Raw genomic sequence first — 14,850 nt, 5'->3', positions numbered from 1 at the left:
CAGTAGGTGCATGGGGTTAGTAGATGTGTGGGGACAGCAGATGCATGGGGTCAGCAGGTGCATGGGGACAGCAAGTGCATGGGGGCAGTAGATGCATGGGGACAGCAAGTGCATGGGGGAAGTAGATGCATGGGGACAGCAAGTGCATGGGGGCAGCAAGTGCATGGGGGCAGTAGATGCATGGGGGCAGCAGGTGCATGGGGGCAGCCGGTGCATGGGGGCAGCCGGTGCATGGGGGCAGTAGATGCATGGGGACAGCAGGTGCCTGGGGGCAGCAAGTGCATGGGGGCAGCACAGCCTGAAACTTCCCCCGCCAAGTCACATATCATCCTGACTTGGAACTATGGCTGAAGTTTTACTGCCCCCCTCGCCACAGAAATGGGAGCGGGCGAGGGGCGGGCCATGGAAAAGTCTGTTGACCTCGGTTGGGATTTTACAGTTTCGGGGACGAGCGAGGCAGTAAAATTCCGCCCATCATTCCATCACTTGCTGTTGGATCAAAATCCCTGAAACTCTCTCTAACAGCACAGGGGATCTACCTTCCCCCAAATGGACTGCAGCTGGTTAGGGGGTTCCACCCTTGCCAAGGACTCTCGGATCCCAAGAACGAGTGCAAAACAGAAGAAATTAGCAGCTATTTGGTCAGGCTGCTGGATGAGTTGATAAAAGTCATGATGTGGAGATGCCGGCGTTGGACTGGGGTAAACACAGCAAAAAGTCTGACAACACCAGGTTTAAGTCCAATCGATTTATTTGATAGTAAACTCACAAGCTTTCGGGGTTAAGCTCTTCATTCACCTGAAGAAGAGCTTAACCTCGAAAGCTTGTGAGTTTACTATCAAATAAATCGGTTGGACTTAAACCTGATGTTGTCAGACTTTTTACTGAGTTGATAAAGCCTGACTGTCTTGTTTACATTCGCTTAGCAATGTAATGTTGACGTGTGAGCTGTGGGAGGCAGTGTGTGTGTGTGTGTGTGTGACCTTTTGGAGATGTTTCATGAAGAAGCCTGTTCAGGGATGAGTCACAGAAGGTCCCTCTGATGAGCGGCGAAGTGGATTAATCAGCTGGAGGCTGCGGTCTCTCCAACTCTGTGAGTTCTGCTCAGTGTGTGTTAGCTGTAGCAGACTGCAGTGGCGGGGTGGGGGGGCTAGTAGCTGCCCTGTGAACAGTGCTGGGCTGGGCAGCGCTGGGGACTGCTGTCTGCTCCGGCTTTCGCCTCTTGTGCCCTTTAAAAAGGCTGGACTGGAGAAGTTTAAAGAGGTTGATCTGACCAAATGGCGTCTACGTGCCTGCTTACTGCCAGCGCCTTGTGGTGTTCAGTGATAATTTTACCTCTGGGTGAGTTTTTAATGTCTGAAAGATGCGTTTACGATTAGTAAGATTCCACGTCGACTCTCTTATCTGCTGTCCAAGAGGCGGAGTTTTGCTAGATGTTTAACTTTTTCTTTCCAGTTGACTCAAGCGAATTAATTTCGTGTCTTTTTTTAAACCCTGAATCTGGACCGTGTCGAAAAATCTACACTTTTTAAAAAAAAGATAATTTGGTTCCCAGAGTAGCCCAGTGATTATAAATATGCTGATTCATGCGGATCAATAATGTACTTGGGAGGCACCCTGTTGTCACCCAGCCCAGCTGTAATTTTAACCAGGTTAATAGAAATGCCTGCCCCCTTTGATCCAGGACTGCCATCTACTGTGACGGTCCCTGTAGTCAAATTGCCAACATGTTCTTGTCAAGGCTCCCGCACACATGTGACCACTTGGGCGAGGTTCTGAAGTGACCATAGCTCTGCCTCTCAATCTCCAGGCAAGAAAGCAGGATTTACGTATGGCTTACTGCAGCCAAAGGGTTTTTTTTTAAAAAAAAGAAAATCCTTAGATGATTTGGAGATGATATCTATATAGCAATTTGCCCAGCCTGAGCTACAAGCAAGGAATGCCCTTTGTCCAGAAGCCAAGTTAAACAGCTGCATGGCTCTCCCATTATGGATGTGGTCACACGAATGTGCTATAAAAGTATGCTACCTACTCAACCAGTGAAATCAGTTGGCTGTTCTCTGTACACTATTTAAGTAGTTGACCCCGCCCTCAGTAAGTTGTTGAGTTAGCACCAAGAGTCCTGAAGGGTGGCTTTATTACCATGTGATTTTCCTTTTGTAATGGAAAGAAAGAAATGTTTGATATCACTTCTTAATGCATCCCAGCGCTGTAGACGAATGTGTTTTACATACTTTGCTTTCAACATGTTGTGACTCTGAGCTATGTTTACTTCCCGCTAGCTAATACATTTCTGTTCCGTGCTGCCATGATTGTGCACTCAACAATATATCGAATGTGAATGTAAGGAAATAATATGCAGCCTTTCTTGCAACATTAAAAAGTCCTCATATTCAGTGAGCATCTTAACTAAATTGTGAAAAATCCATTATATTCATTTAGCTTATTAAGAACTAAATTGCATCAGAAATCCCCGATTGTAAGTGTGTTGGGTAGGCATTGCATGTGATCAGGAAAATTACATTTTTGCCTCTAGGGCTTGAGATTAAATGTAATCTGTACTCTCAAAATAATACCATTTTGCTGCAAGATTAGACATGAAATGAACTTTAGTCATACGCTTTTAATAGGCAGGAGTTTACAGCTTAAAAGTACCCAAAGTTTGGCACAACTGTTTTTCTATTCTCTAACGGGATGTGGGCTTCGCTGGGTAGGTCGGCATTCACTGCCCGTCCCTAATTGGCCTTGAGAAGGTGGTGGTAAGCTGCTGATTTATAGAATTCCACTGTGCAAAATGAGGCCATTCAGTCCATCGTGCCTGCACCGATAACAATCCCACCCTATTGCCATAACTCCATGTATTTACCTTGCTAACGCCCCTGACACTAAGGGACAATTTAGCATAGCCAGTCTACTTAACCTGCACATCTTTGGTGAGTTTGTGTAGAGATTGCACATTGCAGGGAGAATGTGCAATCTCTACACAAATTCACCCAAGGCCCGAATTGAACCCAGGTCGCTGGCACTGTGAGGGAGCAGTGCTAATCACTGTGCCACCGTGCCCCCCCCCCCCCCCCCATGCCTTCATAAAATCATAGAATCCCACAGTGCAGAAGGAGGCCATTTGGCACATTGAATCTGCACCGACCACAATCTCACACAGCCCCTATCCCTGGGGTCCCAAGCATTTACCCCTCTAGTCCCCTGACAGTAAGTGGTAATTTAGCATGGTTAATCAATCTACCCCACACATTTTTTTTGGACAGTGGGAGGAAACCAGAGCAACTGGAGGAAACCCACGCAGACACAGGGAGAATGTGCAAACCCTTCCATCAATGCCTTCTTGGTTGCAGTGTGAAAATTAAGAAAAGCATTTCATTTAGGTAAAGTAGCTTGCCACGCCATACCTGATTTGGCATCCTTGGGTATAGCATCAGCTATTTAGACTCTTTGCTCGGCAGTACTCGCCCTAAATCTCTCTGCTTCTCGACTGTCCCTTTCTTTAAGATGTACGTTAAGCTCATCTCTTTGATCAAGTTATTGGCTTCCTGTCCTAATGTCTCCCTATGTGGCTCATGTCAGATGTTGTGCGTGATAACCCTGTTGTGAAACAACTTGAAATGTTTTACTATATTAAGGGTTCTATATAAATGCAGGCTTTTGTTGGTTTATGTGGACACTGGATGGCAAGTTTGGAAATCAAATTTTACTTCCCAGCACTGGCTTCCCTCAACTTGATTTTAAAAAAAAGATATTTAAGAAGAAGAGGAAATGTTCCTATAAATTGCTGCACACGCAGCGTATTAAAACTTGGAAATGTCTTGTTCCATCGCATTTATCTGTTAACATATATTGCTTTCATATAGTTCCCTTGGTATACTAAAACATGCTTTGTGGGAGCAACTGTCAAATGAAACTTGACACCAGGGCTCATAAGGAGATATTGGGACAAGTGACTGAAAGCTTGATCAAAGAGAGAGATGTTCGAATGAAAATGTTATAGGAGGAGAGAGAAGTTCAGGAATAGAATTCCAGAGCTCAGGGCCTTGGCAACTGAAGACATGGCTGCCAGTGTTGGAGAGAACAAACCTGGGAATGTGCAAAAGGCCTGAACTGGAAGACTGCAAATTTAATTATGGCCTCAGGACACTGTCTTGTGGAGTTTGCATGTTCTCCCCATGTCTGCGTAAGTTTCCTCTGGGGGCTTCAGTTTCCTGCCATGCTCCAAAGATGTGCTGGTTAGGTTCATTAACCATGCAAAATTGCCCCTTAGTGTCAGTGGGACTAGAAGGGTAAATACATGGGGTTACAGGGATGGAGCCTGGGAGGGTTTGTTATCAGATCAGACTCAAATAGCCTCCTTCTGCACTGTATGGAGTCTGTGATGTCAGAGGGTTATAGAGGTCGTAACCGGGAGGGATCGGAAAACAAGGATGAGAATTTTAACAAAGTGGTCTTGCTGGACTGGGAGGGCCAATGTGAGTGAGCATAGGGGTTAAGAATTGAACTGACTGATGGTGTGGGGTGCGGCGGTAGGGGAGGGGGTGGGAGGGTGATGGGGGTAGAATCCATTGCTGTTTACTAGTGACATGTCGATGGTCTAGCTCTAAGAGTCTGAACAACTTCTTGCTGTTGCTCTTGCAGACAGTTATTTTGCCATCTATTTCAGAAGGCATGAGCAATATGAAACATGGGTAATCAGCTCCATTTTTCTGATTTAACCGACTGGGACTCCTAGAATTGATGGGCTGATCTTTAATCCATTTGCTGTAGAGTCATCTGACAGTGAATTAGGAACCTGTAGTTGTTATGCGTTTGTCTGTGGCTTTTTACCGCAGCCATTACATTTGCATCTGACTTGACCGATCAGAGTGGACAGACGTAATGGCGACTGGCAGCAACAGTCTATTCCAGTGAAACAGCTTAAAGAAAGCCTACAAGGGGAAGGATGGCACAGTGGTTAGCACTGCTGCCTCACAGCTTCAGGGACTCGGATTTGATTCCAGCCTCGGGTCACCGCCTGTGTGGAGTTTGCACATTCTCCCTGTGTCTGCATGTGTTTCCTCCGGGTGCTCCTGTTTCCTCCCACAGTGCAAAGATGTGTGGGTTGGGTGGATTGGTCAGGCTAAATTGGCCCTTATTGTCAGGGGGACTAGCTAGGGTAATTGCATGGGGTTGTGGAGGTGGGGCCTGGATGGGATTGTGGTTGGTGCAAACTTGAAGGGCCAAATGGTCTTCTGCACTGCAAGATTCTATGAAGAGTCTTCAGACAGTGCAAGAAGCTACAGGAGTTGAGACATAAAATAACAAGGCAGCATTACACTTCAATTCATGATATTGTGCAGTGAAAACAAGTAGAAGAAGCCTGTTTCCAAAAACAAACTGGGAAGATTGGAAGTGGCTCAGGAGCTCAGCAGCTTGAGTGCCATCCCATAACCATGAAGACAATGTGGCAGGAGATTCAAGGACTGGATGAGAGCTGGGAAGGTGAGTGACCTGATCCATTTAACCATGCATCTAACCTCAAACGATCTCTACCTTCCCTTCTCTTGCATCTCATATTACAAAACCGTACACATCTGCCTATCCCTCTCTGTTGACTCACCTCTTCACATCGCTAAGCTGACCAACCACTGCTGACACCCGCTGTCATTTACTGCAGTGTCACACATGTCCCACCAGGTCATTGCACAGCTCCCTAGATTGTTACGAACAGATACAGAAAATCATCAGAAAGGCAAGTGGAATTTAGAGGCCTAGAATACAAGGGCTAAGAATCATGTGTCAGCTACATAAAGCCCTGGTTAGACCACACCTGGAGTACTGGACCACACTTTGAGTGATGGATTGGTCTTGCAGGGAGTGCAGTGTGAGTTTATAAGAATGGCACTTGGGATGCCAAGGGTTAAACCACGAGGAGGCATTACACAAACTGGGGCTGCATTCCCTACAATTTACATGGTTAAGGAAATGATTTGATTGGAATTTTCAAGTCATTTAAGGGGAATAGAGAGGATAGATTGGAAGAAACTTTTTTTGATGATTGGGGAATCTTTCATTAATGAGCATAGTTGATATGAGAGTCAGAGCTTTTGGGAATGAAATTAGGGAACACTCTCTCATGCTAAGGGTGGTATAATTTTGGAATGTTCTTCCACAAATGTCAGTTAAGGCTAGATCAATTATTAATTTTCAAATGAAGTTGGTATTTTTGTTACCCAGACTTACTAAGGGATGGGAGGTAAAGAGCAGTACGTGGAGTTAGGTCACAGGTCAGCCATGATCCCACTGAACGGTAGAACAGACTTCCAGGGCTAAAAGGCTGACTTCCATATCTTTGTCCATAAATGCTACTCTTCCATCTTTGAAAACATGAGTCTATTCTTTCTCCCCATGGAGCACAGGATACAAGGAGATCCAGAGAATCTGAGGTAGCCCTCCAGCCATCTCCATTTCATTTACTGCAGGGAGATGGCCCTGGAGATAAGCAAGGTCTTGTTGGAAATGGAGAGATGGCTAGGCTCTCTTTCCTATCTGTTAACAGAATTAAATATCCCTGCTGACACATGACATGCAACATTCCCATTGACTTAGCATGAGCAGCCACTGAAAAGTGACAAAGTGTCAATTGAGGACTCAGCACCCTCTCACTTTGTCAATTCTAATTTATGCCTTTCATCTTTAATAGGTCTTGCAAGCATCTCTCAGGAAGTGGAATGAGAGAAGAATGGAGACTCCTTGGAGGAGATCACTCACTCTGAGAATGAGTCGGCGTATCTGTGCAGATACACAATGACCACCAAGACAATTAGTTGGATACTCACACTTCACAAGTGAGCAGGGGTGGGTGGTGGAGCTGGATACAGCAGTGAAGAGTCTCCATTGGAAAATTCAGGAATCTCCATGTTCTGCATAATGGGCACAGTTCCTGAGCTTTGGAAGACCTTTCTTGATGAGGATAATTTTGGAGCAGCAGTGGAAAATGTGTGAGGTTCTGTCAGTATTTCCAGAAAGGTTGCACACCAACGGAGAGAGATTGGAGGAATCCATCTGTAATGGTAGTACCATGATGTCTCGGGCCTTTGTGCTAACATTCACATTCATGGTAACCAAGTGCATACGGCTCTGACCGTTGGCCTGTACATACAGATCATTGATGATAGCGGAAAGCCTTGTCTTGGCTGTTCAGCACCTCATTGATGTCAGACAAAGTATTCTACAGCCCTGAGCTAGAGTGGATGTGCAGGTGGGCCAAAAGATGGAAGATAGCATCTGGAAGTGGGTACTCTACTCAAAGCACTCCCACATCTCAACCCTATCTTTCAGAGCCCCTTATACTGCCAGTTGCAGTGCTCCTGCACAGGTATTAGTGAGGCATTCTTTGGCAGGGTCCTCCTGGCCTATAAGACCCAGAGGATGTAAGCCGAGGGCATCTAAGCAGCTTGTCTCCTGCCCTGCGGAAACCACCGAGTGGGCACCATATAGGAATGGCAGAAAAAGGAATGTGAGGGATTAGTAGTTGTACAAGTCTATAATGGGGTTTAACACAGTGCAAAATATTAATGCACCCCCAAGACAATGAATTTGGGGTGAGGGGCATTTAATTGGACAAGAGGGCTTAGGGACAGGACTTCGCCAACTTCCTGCCCTTTCCTGGTTATGTCCGAAGTGGAAAAGTACATGGATGGCCTTATCACTCAGATGTTAATTGAGACCCTTAAGGGAGCAATTATTGCACATTTAGTGCCTCAGCTTGCCACGATGCCAATCAGTTAGAGGGAAGCATGGGAACATGCAAAAACTTATTTTCAAAGATTATTTTATGGGTCTCTGGGGTGATGGGGATTCCTCTTTTGAAGGCATTCTGTGCCTGATGGTTGGACCAGCATCAGGAAGAGCAAGGTGCCATCAAGCCAGACTGCTCCTTTCGTCCAACCCCTATCCCCTCCCCAATCAATGACCCTCCCTCTCTCTCCTGTGGTCGAGGTTGCTAGGTGACACAGACCTCCGGTGGGTTCATTACTGGCAGCAGCCATTGCACCCAATGGCATTGACGGGCATTTGAGGTGTCCTCTGCATCGCTAGAAGTTCTCCAGGGGGTAGGATTTCTGCCCCCGGGATCCTAAGTCCACTGTAACAATGTCCAAATTCTGCTTAGTGTTTTATTCGCTCCATTGTCCCATCCTGCCACCTGCTAAGTGGCTATCTGCCCTGTGAAGAGTAGAACAAGTTAAAGGTGAGCAATGGGTGTATATTTAAAGCAATGGTGTTTTGTGCTGGCAAAGAGGTGGGGGCTCAATGTGTTCTGAAGTTGTGTGCCAGTTGTCTACAGAGCCTCAGTTGAATTAAAGCATGCCTGAATTAAAATGTCTTGGGCATCCTTGGCGGCAATGTCTGTCACTGCTGGTGCCCGATGAAGAAGCAAAACATGCGGCATCTTCCTCTGCTTGGGAGATCCAATCCTCACTGGTGTGTAATGTTGTGCAGGGCACAGCAGACCATTATTGTACTGGATCCCCTGGCTGCTGTGTGCGAAAAGCCACCCCCCATAAACTTGGATCACATCTTCAGCATCCCAATGGCTTGCTCTCTGGTGGTCGTGAGGTTTCTTGTTGTATCTTTTCTGGACGTCCATAAAATTTAGTGCCACAAGAAGGCTTACGTTAACATTACAGTGAAGTTACTGTAGTCACCACACTCTGGCGCCTGTTCGGGTACACTGAGGAGGAATTTAGCATGGCCAATGCACCTATCCAGCTTGTCAGGGACTCGGGTTCAATTCCTGGCTTGGGTCACTGTCTGTGTGGAGTTTGTACATTCTTCCTGTATCTGTGTGGGTTTCCTCCAGGTGCTCCGGTTTCCTCCCACAGTCCAAAGATGTGCAGGTTGGGTAAATTGGCCGCGGTAAATTCTCCCTCAGTGTACCCAAACAGGCGCCGGAGTGTAACGACTGGGGGATTTTCACAGTAACTTCATTGCAGTGTTAATGTAATCCCACTTGTGACTAATAAACTTTACTGTTTTAGGCTGTGGGAGGAAACCAGAGCATCCGGAGGAAATCCACACAGATGCGGGGAGAACATGCAGACTCCCAAACCGGGAATCAAACCCAGGTCCCAGGCGTTGTGAGGCAGCAGTGCTAATCACTGTGCCACCGTGCTGCCCATAGGATTCCTCATTGGTATCATCTGCCACCTGTTTAGAGGATAGCAGCACTTACCTGCAAGGAGCTATCCACTAACTGAGGTGTAAGTATTCCAGAGGCTTGACAGGTGCAGGTGAATGCATCATGGTGGCACCCTGGGGATCTTTCATTGACAGAGATGATGACCTACTGTTGGTTGCTGAAAATCGATGGAGTGGAACCTCTTTTGGCTGATCGAAGTTACAGGCTGATCTGGGGCTCCTTTGATTGTCAGTTGATGACTTCCTGTAACTGTGGAAATCCAAGTAGCAAAGTTGAGTGCGCACTCATTCTGACCCAGGTGAGGATTTCCTGGAGTTACATTTTAATTAAATCCTAGCTATGGGCTAGATGGCCTACTCCTGCTCCTATTTCTTATGTTCCTCCCCGCCATGGAGCTTAGTCCCCACCAAGATAGGAGATTTCAATCCTTAGAATTTAGTATGACTCAGTTCTGACCGATAGCATCCTTTTCTAACCTGCATTTACCTTGAATTAAGCTATGTTCTCAGATCTGTGGTCCATGGTCACCCCTTCATGAAACAGTGTGCAGGCTTGCAGAAGTTATCCTATCATTTTAAAATGTTCTACCAAAATTTAGCAGTGGGCTTAATCAGGCCGATGGAAGAACTTCTCATTTTAAAAATACAAACAATCTATAACCACACCTTTTGGGAAGGGCAGATGAAGATATTGGAGAGTTTCCAGGATTTGGAGCTTGAGAGGAGTGGGGGAGGGGTGTGTGTGTGTGGGGAGGGAGATTGGCATAACTAGCAAGATGAGGTATTCACCATTCCATCCCACAGTGATTTTTCTTTTGAAGAAGGAGTAGTTTCAAGATTTTAAGATTCCTTTTGGAAGGATTGACACATGACTGGATTCTTCAATTATGGATTTTATCAGAGCTGTCGTTTTGTAGTTTGTGCAGTGCAGGAGGAAGTGGCCTGTTCAAAGTTACTTCCTGCGTTTCATAAGCCACAAAATTGCCTGACAAACACTCTGCAATTGAATTTGGGTGGGGATGCGGAGAGTGTAATTAAAGACTTGTTCTGGCATCACACAAACTGCCAGATGCTCAATTATATCTTTATTTGAAAACGCACTGTTAGTTTTTCTTCTTTCTAGGTATTGACTCCTTTTGTGATAGGAGGAGAAAAGAGAACTTTTGCTGGCCTTACTCTCTCCATACACCCAGCTGTGGTGGCACGGTGGTTAGCACTGCTGCCTCACAGCACCAGGGTTCGATTCTCGGCTTGGGTCACTGTCTGTGTGGAGTTTGCACGTTCTCCCCATGTCTGCATGGGTTTCCTGCAGGTGCTCCGGTTTCCTCCTGCAGTCTGAACAACGTGCTGGTTAGTTGCATTGACCCGAACAGGTGCCGGACTGTGGCGACCAAGGGATTTTTACAATAACTTCATTGCAGTGTTAATGTAAGCCTTAGACTGCAGAACAAAAAGTAAAATTTTACATCCTGCAGGACTGGTTAAACAAACCTTGTGTTAATTTTTCATGGCTGCTCTTTCCTGGTCTTTGATTTTAACCTACTACATAATTTGCAGCAGGGGTTGCGCTCAGTGTAATCACATTACTGCAGAGTTCACCCTTTTTCTGAACTAGGTGAAATGTTTTGGAAAATTTCCTGCGGGATAGGTTTCTGGACCTGCTGTCATTAGCCTGATACTCAGCAGAATAAGCATGAATACTCATATCGCAGAACTGGCTGATGTAACATTTGCACTTGAAGTCCTGGATTAGTTCTCACCTTAACCAGAGAACCACTACAGTGCAGAAGGAGGCCATTCAGCCCATCAAGTCTGTACTGACTCTCTGAAAGAGCATCTTACTCGGGTTCACTTTCCTGCCCTATTCCGTAACCCTGCGCATTTACCATGGCTAATCCACCTACCCACACTCCTGGATGCTAAGAAACAATTTATTATGGCCCAATCCAGCTAACCTGCTCATCTTTGGAGTGTGGGAGGAAATCCACGTGGACACGAAGGTGCAAACTGCAAACGCCACACAGACAACGCCCAAGGCTGAAACTGAACCTAGATCCCTGGCACTGTGGGGGAGCAGTGGTAACCACTGTGCTACAAGACTGCTAGTTACCAGTTTTCTCTACTGTGCTCTGACTACAGTAGGATAATGTAGAGATGCTGGCATTGGACTGGGTTAAACACAGTAAGACTTGTGAGACTACTTACTACAGTAGGATGGCCACAGAGGGCAACCCATCAGAGTCTCTGAGCTTTGATCTAGCATTCACCAGTACCCTGAAAGGCAATGAAGTCAGGAAAACGTTTGGTAACAGATATGTTATTCACCTAAGGAAAGATGAAATGTAAACGGTTAAAACTGTGCAAAGTGGGAGATGTTTTTACGTCAAAGGAGGTTGTGAATAGCAGGCATGGCCTTATTGATGAGGGCAGTCCTCAGTAAATGCTGACACTAAATATAAATAGATTGTAACTTGTCAGTTCAAATTGAACATAAGGCTTTCGATTCCCTCTCTTTCAAAATTAAGGAAATCTTGGGTCCCTGAGTAGTGTAGCTGCGTGGGGTGGAGATTACAGATTTGTGTTTAAACATGTCTGCACCAGATCTTTTGTGACAATGCACTTACCTTCACTCTGCTTCTGGGCAGGGAGCAGGAAGGACGGAGGTGGAGGTGTAATTAATGCTTAGACAGTTAGAAGAAAACAAATCGATCCCAGTCAAAGTTGAGACAACACCATGTGTGTGAGAAAGCATACATAAGTTCCCATTTAGCAAGTGTCAGAATTGCATTGATTTTTCTGTGTTTCTTTTTATCAATTTTACTTTTCAAGCAATGCATCCACATTATTTTACAATCTCCTTATCAGGCACTTTTTCCATAACCATTTATTTATTTTTTTTACAGATTTAATTCTGCTGAGGTGGTTCAGTTAGGAGCTATTTGTTGCCCGGTGAAAAAAGGAGTCACAGGTTAATTGGGTGGGGAGAGAGAGTGGTTGAGGTCATCAGTTCAGCCATGAGCTTTTAATGAATAGTGGAGCAGGTTCGAGGGGTTGAATGGCCTACTCTTGCTTCTAATTCATTTTTCCTTTGTTGACGTGCTGTGCCACCACCCAAAATTACAACAAGAGGGTGGGATGCTCTGTGTACGTGCAGAAGAATCAGTGGCTGGAATTTTACCATCCCACCTGCCACAGGGTTCAGAGTAGGTGAGCAGTGGGAGGGTCTGTTGACCTTGAGTGGAATCTCACAGTTTTGGGACGAGTGAGGCTGTAAAATCCTGCCCAGTGTGTCTGCAGCCTTGGTGATACAGTCTCACAGCACAGATAAGGCCCTTCAGCCCATTGAGTCTGTCATGTTTGACTCCAACATGAACTTCCAACCTCTTGTCCGCACCATTACTAAAGACTGCCTATTTTGACTTCTATAGCACTGTTTGACGCAATTCTCAACCCATCTGCTACTGAAACCCTCCTTTGTGTCTTTGTTACCTCTACCATTCCAACACATTGCTGGCCTGCTTTCCAGATTCATTTGGTAAACGTCAGTCATCCAAAACTCTACACGTGTCCCCCATCAAATCATGTCATATTTATCCATCGCCCGGTACTTGCTGACTAACTTTGACTCCCATTAAACAGTGTTTCAATTTTAAAACTCCCCTCCTTGTTTTCAAATCCGTCCCTGTAACCTGCCCCAGCCCCATAACCCTCCGAGATTCCTGTGCTGATACAATTCCTTCCTTTTCCACATCCTGAGTTTTGAATTACACCACCATCGGTCTGTCTGCCTTCAACTACCCAGGACCTAAGCTCTGGAATTTCCATTCGTTAAGAATGAAAGCAGAAGAATGACATTGGGAAGTCATTTTGGAACCACTTTCCTGGAAGCAGGATGGCAAATGTCTGTAAATGCAGCCTGGGCTCCACTTTAATGATGAATTCTTTACTGTCTCCATTGAGCACATCTCTGCAAACGGTAGTGATTACAGATGGGAAATAATTGAAGAATATTACCCCGTTGAATGTAAAAAAAAACTTGGAAGGACCTGCTGTAGAGATGGGTTTGAAATTCCTATTGGTGTGTCAGAACTGCAGAAATCAGTAAAGTACACAAAGTTTAGCTGTCCTTAGGTAGATGATTGGAACAATGGTAAATAAAAGCATGTTTGCCTCAGCTTAACACTAGTACTCTGGAAAATATTGGCTGCGTGGGGAAACGGGGGGAGAGGTGGGGAGGAGTAGGGTAGGGAAGGGAAGAGGTGGGAGGGGTGGGGGAGGGAAATAGGATGGGGAAATAGCGTAGGAGTGGAGGAATAGGGTAGGCGTGGGGAAATGGGGCAGACCGAGGGGGAATAGGGTAGGGGTGGGGAAATGGGGCAGAGCGAGGAGGAATAGGGTTGGGATGGGAGAATTGGGCAGAGCGATGGGAAATAACATGGTGGAATGGGGCAGAGTGAGGGAAATGGGGTAAGGGTGGGAGAATAGGGCAGAGCGAGGGAAATGGGGCAGAGAGGGGAAATAGAGTAAAGGTGAGGAAATGGAGTGGGACAAGAGAAAGGTGGGGTGGGGGGAGATAGGGAAATGGGTCAAGGGCGGGGTGGAGAAAATATGGCGGCAATTGTTGCAGAGAAGAGGAAATGATTAGAAACAAAAGAGAAATTGGAAGCGTAAAGAACATAATTGTCAAACTCTTGAAAAGTTGAAACATTGGCTTCAAACTAAGATTATGATCTTGTCACCAGACAGGTTAAGTCTTGTAAACATTCCACATAGTGTTTGGAAATATGGTGGCAATTTGAAATAGTCACAACACCGCAGAACAAGCACGGCTGTGCCTGCACATGTACTTACCCATCGTTGAGGAGCTTTGAGTTTGCACGCCTGATCTATTGAAGTGAATTTTGTCTCCGTAAGGATTTAGGTTGTACCTTGTTCTGGAAGCATTGCTCTTTCATCATTCCTTTTGAAAGTACTTGGATAACTCTTAGGCTTGTTCGATAATCGGTAGACATTACTTGGATTTGGGAGGTGAGACCACACTCAAATTCTTTGGAGAGGAAAGAGAGATTGGAGATGCGCTGGTAGTTTGCAATAGTTTGAATAGTGAAAAAATGCAATTCCTCGCCTGTAAACAATTTATATCCTTCTGACAACGTGCTTTCCCCCCCGCCTTTGTATCATCTGCAAATTTGGCCAGAGTACACTCTGTTCCTTCTAACAAGAAGTAGCAATATGGGGGTCTTTCTCAAGTTGGAGGGCAGTAACCAGTGGAGTGCCACAGGGATCAGTGCTGGGACTGCAACTCTTCACAATATATATGAATGATTTGTAGAAAGGAACAGAGTCTACTGTGGCCAAATTTTCAGATGATACGAAGGGAGGAGAGAAGGCGGCTTGGATGGAGGATATAAATACTTTGCAGAGAGATATTGACAGGTTAAGCGAGGGGACAGAAAATTAAATGTGGGGAAAATGTGAGATTGTACACTTTGAAAGAAAGAATGAGAAGGATTATTATTTAAATGGAGAAAGATTGCAGAAAGCTGTAGCACAAAGGGATTTGGAGGTCCTCGTTCAGAAAGCTAACATACAGATGCAGAAGGTAATAAGGAAGGCAAATGGAATGCTGGCTTGTATTTCAAGGGGGCTGGAGTATAAAAGTAA

The 14,850-nt window shown here is 45.5% G+C and overlaps 1 protein-coding gene across 1 annotated transcript in view; it reads left to right on the top strand.

The window, feature by feature from the left end:
- Nucleotides 1-1,007: 1,007 nt before the first annotated feature.
- shisa10.1 (shisa family member 10, tandem duplicate 1) overlaps nucleotides 1,008-14,850 on the top strand; it is an 89,303-nt gene continuing 75,460 nt past the window's right edge. Inside the window, exon 1 of the mRNA XM_080181892.1 lies at nucleotides 1,008-1,341. Coding sequence (XP_080038018.1) covers nucleotides 1,278-1,341 — 64 coding nt within the window. The 5' untranslated portion in view covers nucleotides 1,008-1,277. The remainder of the gene's footprint in view (nucleotides 1,342-14,850) is intronic.

Source organism: Carcharhinus amblyrhynchos, chromosome 3, assembly GCF_965287045.1.
Source record: "Carcharhinus amblyrhynchos chromosome 3, sCarAmb.v2.hapA, whole genome shotgun sequence".
Classification (NCBI taxonomy): domain Eukaryota; kingdom Metazoa; phylum Chordata; class Chondrichthyes; order Carcharhiniformes; family Carcharhinidae; genus Carcharhinus; species Carcharhinus amblyrhynchos.
This window is presented reverse-complemented; position numbering and strand designations above follow the sequence as displayed.